The sequence below is a fragment of the Galeopterus variegatus genome, unplaced genomic scaffold (genome assembly GCF_000696425.1).
Source record: "Galeopterus variegatus unplaced genomic scaffold, G_variegatus-3.0.2 Scaffold1932, whole genome shotgun sequence".
NCBI lineage: Eukaryota > Metazoa > Chordata > Mammalia > Dermoptera > Cynocephalidae > Galeopterus > Galeopterus variegatus.
The window spans coordinates 282,864-288,619 of NW_007728043.1; the positions used below are offsets into that span (position 1 = coordinate 282,864).

Genomic DNA, 5,756 nt, shown 5'->3' on the forward strand with positions numbered 1-5,756 from the left:
AGCATCAGAATGAAGAGATGGATTCTCTCACCCCCTTGCTTGGTTGTCCCTAATCTTTCTCTTTAGAACTCTAACAGACATCTAGGACTGGTTTGGATGACTGGCCTTTGTCTGTCTTCCCCAGAATATTCCCTATTACAGTCTTCTGGCATTAAAGCCCTAATATCACTATAGGAAACAAAGGATAGAGAGTTATGAGTTGGACATGTTGAGTACCAGAAAACGAATGCAGAGTAGGAAATTTTGCTTCACTGACGATACAGAACAGATTTATTTACCAGAACAAGCCAAGGGTTGCTAACCAGTGTACTTTCTAAGTTCTAGAATTAATACCAAGGTGGAAGAATAAAACTAGGGGCTTCTCCTAATGGGGAGGGTTGGCCTGAGACTTCCTGAATGAATCAATAGTCAAATTAATAAATTTAGGGGATTATGTTATTTTTGTCTCAGACATCCCATAAAATCCCACAGATTAAAGCCAGGTGTACTCTACAAATGTTAATGAAGAAGCATCTTATAGGAAGGGATCTAAACTATAGTTAAATATTCAAGAGGTCTTAAGGAGGTATGGAAGGAGTCTGGAGTGACAAAACTATCCAAGATCATAGAAATAAAGACATTAAGAACAAGAGTAATTTTTGTTGCTTTATTAATTGTTCTTCACATAATCCTTTACAAAAACACCATGTCCCTACAAAGTCATTCAACAAATATTGAGACCTTCTATGTATAGGACACAGATCAAAAAGGCAGAGAAATCCATGTTCCTAGTTCTTAATTCAATTCCAAAATATTTATAATTCTAAAAGGTAAATTCAAATATCTTAAATTTTACTTCAGTTACTTCAATAACGCTGAAATTTCAATTGGGTATTGTGTTTGTAGTGCTCACCCTATTTTTTTTTCACAATAGTAAAAGCCTATCATTCCCTTGGTACCTAAAATATATCTGTTCATGTTTTAAATATATATTTATATAAATATATTTGTATAAAACAAAATTTTCAGAGTTGTAGATAAAAAAAATTGAAGGAAACCAAATCAGTATAAGAATTAGAATTATATACATTTAATCCACTAATTCTTTAAATTTAGACAGAGTTTTGGATCTTCTTCATGAAAGAAATGTGCGAACTGTACCCTTGATTGTACCCCTACAAATAGGACATTTTCTTAGAGAAGGGGCACAATCTCTGCATACTACTAGATGACCACAAGGAATAAACACTATGGACACTTCTTTGTCCATACACACTTTACATGTTCTTTCTTCTTGTAGTCTCCGCAATTGTTCTTCCATTGGTAAATCTAAGAAGAGAAAAAAATTTGTAATAAAGGACAGTTTGCTTCTCCTCCAATGAAAAACCAAGAAAATAAAAACAGTGCTTTCTACTGGTTTAAAGTGCCAGTCTTATTACCTGAAACATCTTCTGTGGGAATATACTTTACATCCTGTTGCACTAAGGGAGAAAAAGAAAAGGCATTACTATGAAAAATAAGGTTAATATTTAGCCACAGAATATATTTTTAAATGAACATTTAGACTTTGGCCAAGTACTCATAATGTCGAGGCAACAAAAGTCTTTAATCTTTTTGTGCAATTAATATTTATAAATTAGATTGAATTATTTTCAATAATCACAAATTATTAATAAGAGCATATTTTTAATTGACCTAGAAAGTTCTCAAAAATAATTTTTTAACACTCACCAAATAAATGCTTGTATAACATTGGCTCATTTTCTTGTAGAGTGTTTTTGAATATGGTGGCTGCAATATTTCCTTTTGCTAAAATAGTATCAATCAGTTCTCTTGCTTGTAAAGATGTCTGTGTTTTCTGTTTAATAACATCATGTTCTTGTTCATTAATCACTCTGGCAGTTAGTAGACTATCCAGGATTGGAATCACACAAGTCAAATGCTGGAAAAGTGCCATTCTATTCTTCTGGATTAATGATAGATCATCTTTATAAAAAAGAAAACCAACATGAACATGTTCAAACTCTGCTCACAAACTTCTTAACACATCTGCATATATAACTGAATGAAAACCATCTTAATTCATAATCAGTAAGTCACTGATATTATTTGCTAGGTTTGGGGGTATATGCTAAGAATAATAATAATTATTATATTATTATATAATATATGCTAATTATAGTAAGACTAACACTGAGCACTGTGTTAAGCACTTTACATGTACTAACTCATTTCATCTTCACAGTAGCCCTTTGAGGTGAGTAATACATTTAACAGATGAGAAAAAGGAGCCATAGTGAAGCAAATAAGTTGCCAGAGGATGCACAACTAACAGAAGTCAAACTGAGGCAGTCTGGCATCATGATCTATACTTTGTACCATTCTGCAATACTGCTAAGTCTTTAACCAAATTAAATTTAGAATCTAATCAAACTGAAATTTCAGTTCAATCTTGTCAAGTTGCAGAAAGGTAAAATCAAGAGAATTAGAAGCCTTTTTCTTAAATTATAATTCTTCCATAAAATTTATTAAAAATTCCATTTTAAGTTGAAATTTTAATTATTTCCCCAAGTTAGATATATTGCCATTAAATAAATATTTTATAGTAAGGGGGAAAAATCACTAACAGCATTTTGAAAAGTAGACCCTATTTGTCAATAACTACCTTCTTGTCCTATAGGATCAACTTATTCTCCTTCAAGATCTAGATTTTGTATCTATTTGTAAACATTTTTTATATTTGAAACTGCAATTTTACCTCTTTGTAATGTGACTGATGAGTCTAAGTTAATTGATTATCATATAGTATATCATTATGCATACAGCTATTTCTATAAAGTAACTAAGGACAGAAGGTGGGCTGTCTGAAGAATTATTTTAGGAGAGGTGACTGTTAAATTTTAGATGCAAAGATTTTGTCAAGTAACAGAACACATAAATAGAACCAACTAATATATAATAATAAATTATCCTTAGTCAAAAAATCAAGGCTAGAGATACACATTTTGAAGACAATTGAAGCTCTGAGAATAAATGAGAAAAAGACCACGACCTAGATAGTGCCTGCCACAAAGTCAACACTCTATTAATATCTCTTGAACAAATGAAAAACCAAGCCTTGGTTATTTAAAGAGTAGGAATAAAAAAGTAATAGAGGTGTAGAAGAATTAGAACTTGATATATTCTGTTAAAATATCTACATTAGAAAAACAGGAAAAAGATGGCCTGCCTTCCAGTCCCCAGCATCACTCTCTCCCACAAACCAACCAATTTACAACTATTACAAAGCAACAGCAGCCAAGCCGTGGCTGCTAGAGCTCAGGGGAAGAGGAGGAGAGACCTACAGGGTTCATGAAGGTAGGAGAAGCCATGATGAGAGAAAGAAAGGACCACTCCCACCATTTTGAGCCCCAGCCGCTTCAAGCCTGGAGCTGGTGAGCACATGGAGCAAGAGGTGGCAAAAGCCTCAGCTGTGCCCTTTGTATTATGTTGCTTGGAGGCGGCAGGGGAGAAGAGGGCCTTGGTGGCCCCCAGGCCAGTAAGACAACTAACAGGGCTCCAGTGGACCCACATGGAGCAAGGAGCCACAGACAACAGAGAAAAGGAGTCACTCAGATCCTAGCGAATCATGGTAAGGGACCAGTGTAGACTCTGTCCCATGGGAAGTGTTTGGAGTGCAGGCAGTGGGGAAGACAGGCACACTGGGGGAACACTGGGGGGCAGCACAGATAGCTGATCTGCCCCCCAATCAGTGCAGGACCACTTAGTGGAGACTAGTCAGGACTACAGATCTGCAGGGGGTGCAGTTTGCTGAAAAGACTCAGGCCTAGACCAAAGTTTCCACACAACCCAGGTGTACCAGACCTCACAAGACCTGGAAGTGCTTACAAGGTCAACAATTAAAACCTGAGGGGCACAAAAAGCCTTCCCCAGGGAATCAGCAGCAATGAAGCAATTTAGCTCAACTACAAGGCTCAAGTGCTGTCCCTACAGGAAGTTCCTCCATTTTAGAAGTAAGCAAAGGATAACAAATTAGTTCCAGTGCAGAGTTTAAGTGGTGGGAACGGTGAATAATCCAACACAGAACTGAAAGAAATGACAAAATACCAACAGATCAGAGGCAAAGTCTGGTATTAACTAGTAAAGGTCTAACACCACCAAAGGACACCTATAAAACCTAGAAGGACCAGAAGTCCCCGGGCTCCAAAGCTGAGGGGGGAAGGGGAAAAGGGCTAAGGGCCTCAGCCATGCCCCCCCGACATCTGCAACCAACTTAGTGATGAACACTGAGCCACCACCTGTAGCACCCTGAGCTCCTGAGCTGGGGCAGCGGGAGTGCCACAAGCCTAAACCACCCCCCCCCCAACATCCACAACCAGCCCAGTGACAACCACCGAGCCACCACAGGAAGGATCCTGGGCTCCTGAGGTGGGGTGGTGGGGGATCGAGGGCTTCAGCCACACCCCCCTGACATCTGCATCCAGCCCAGCAACAACTGAGCTGCCACTAGAAGCCCCTTGGTCTCCCCTGCTGGAATGAAGGGGGTGCCATGGGCCTCTATTATGCCCCATCTCCTTCTTCCTCTTCCCACCCTATTTTCCTCCCTGTTCCCCTCTTCCCCTCCCCCCCCCAACTGCTCTGCCACAACATCTTAGAATGAGGCATGGAGCCAGGGGAAGCCAGACCCAGCTGCAACTAGGCAAGCTGCTGCCACTGACCTGAGGCCTTGCTGGGGTTCTGAGGTATGGAGCCAGGGGAAGCCGAACCCAGCCACAACAAAATAAAGAGCACACCAAAAACACTATTTTCACATGGGTAGCCCACCATAGCCACCCAATTGCCATGGCTGCTGCAAAAGTGGCTACTCTCTATAGCAGCAGTCACAGCCACTGGGCAGACAGCACACCAGACTGTCAACTGCACTGACACAAGGAGAGGCACCAGCAGAGACCAACGGGGGGAAAAAAAAAGGTTCTCTCTCTCCACAAAACACACTCCAGAGTAATAGTAGAAGCATCGGATTTATGATAATAGGGGAGGACTTGATCACACCTGTCTCAGTACTGGACACATCATCTAGGCAACAAGCCAACAGAGGAAGTTAATCTGTCAGATGGAGAGAACAAATCTGTGGCTATTAGAGGAGGGGGGAGAAGGGGGATTGGATAAGGGGCATAAAGAATAAGTATGATTTGTGACCATATGTTAATAAAAAATAAAGAAAAAGTGATACATCAGAAAATAAAAATATCATTTACACTTGGTGTTGAAGTATATAGTTTTTCAATCTAAGATTTATTTTTCTAATTATGTTTTACTAAACCTAATATAGTAAATTCTCTGAAGTTCTTAATATTTCTAAAAGTTGATTGCTAGTAGCTAGGAAAAGTCTCCTTTTAAAATATAGACTGTATTCTGGCTTATGAGTTCTAAAGACTTGAATATAGCTTTGAAGCATATTACTATTCTGGAAAAAATGACCTAAATTGACTATTTACAGACCTGTGAAGAAGGTCTGTAATTCATAAAATCTCCTGCTGTTCCTGGAAAACTATAAAGTAATCATTAATCTAGATGTAATTATTCTCATTCACTCATTCAAAAAATATTTCTTGAGGCCGGCCCATGGCTCACTCGGTAGAGTGCGGTGCTGATAACACCAAGGCCACGGGTTCGGATCCTATATAGGGATGGCCGGTTTGCTCACTAGCTGAGCGTGGTGCTGACAACACCAAGCCAAGGGTTGAGATCCCCTTACCGGTCATCTTTATAAAAAA

At 39.0% G+C, this 5,756-nt stretch overlaps 1 protein-coding gene across 1 annotated transcript in view; it reads right to left on the reverse strand.

The window, feature by feature from the left end:
- Positions 1–632: 632 nt before the first annotated feature.
- BIRC3 (baculoviral IAP repeat containing 3) overlaps positions 633–5,756 on the reverse strand; it is a 14,327-nt gene continuing 9,203 nt past the window's right edge. Inside the window, exons 6-8 of the mRNA XM_008579631.1 lie at positions 1,711–1,965; positions 1,419–1,460; positions 633–1,308 (exon numbers count right to left, since the gene is read on the reverse strand). Of these exons, the coding sequence (XP_008577853.1) occupies positions 1,115–1,308; positions 1,419–1,460; positions 1,711–1,965 (491 nt within the window). The 3' untranslated portion in view covers positions 633–1,114. The remainder of the gene's footprint in view (positions 1,309–1,418; positions 1,461–1,710; positions 1,966–5,756) is intronic.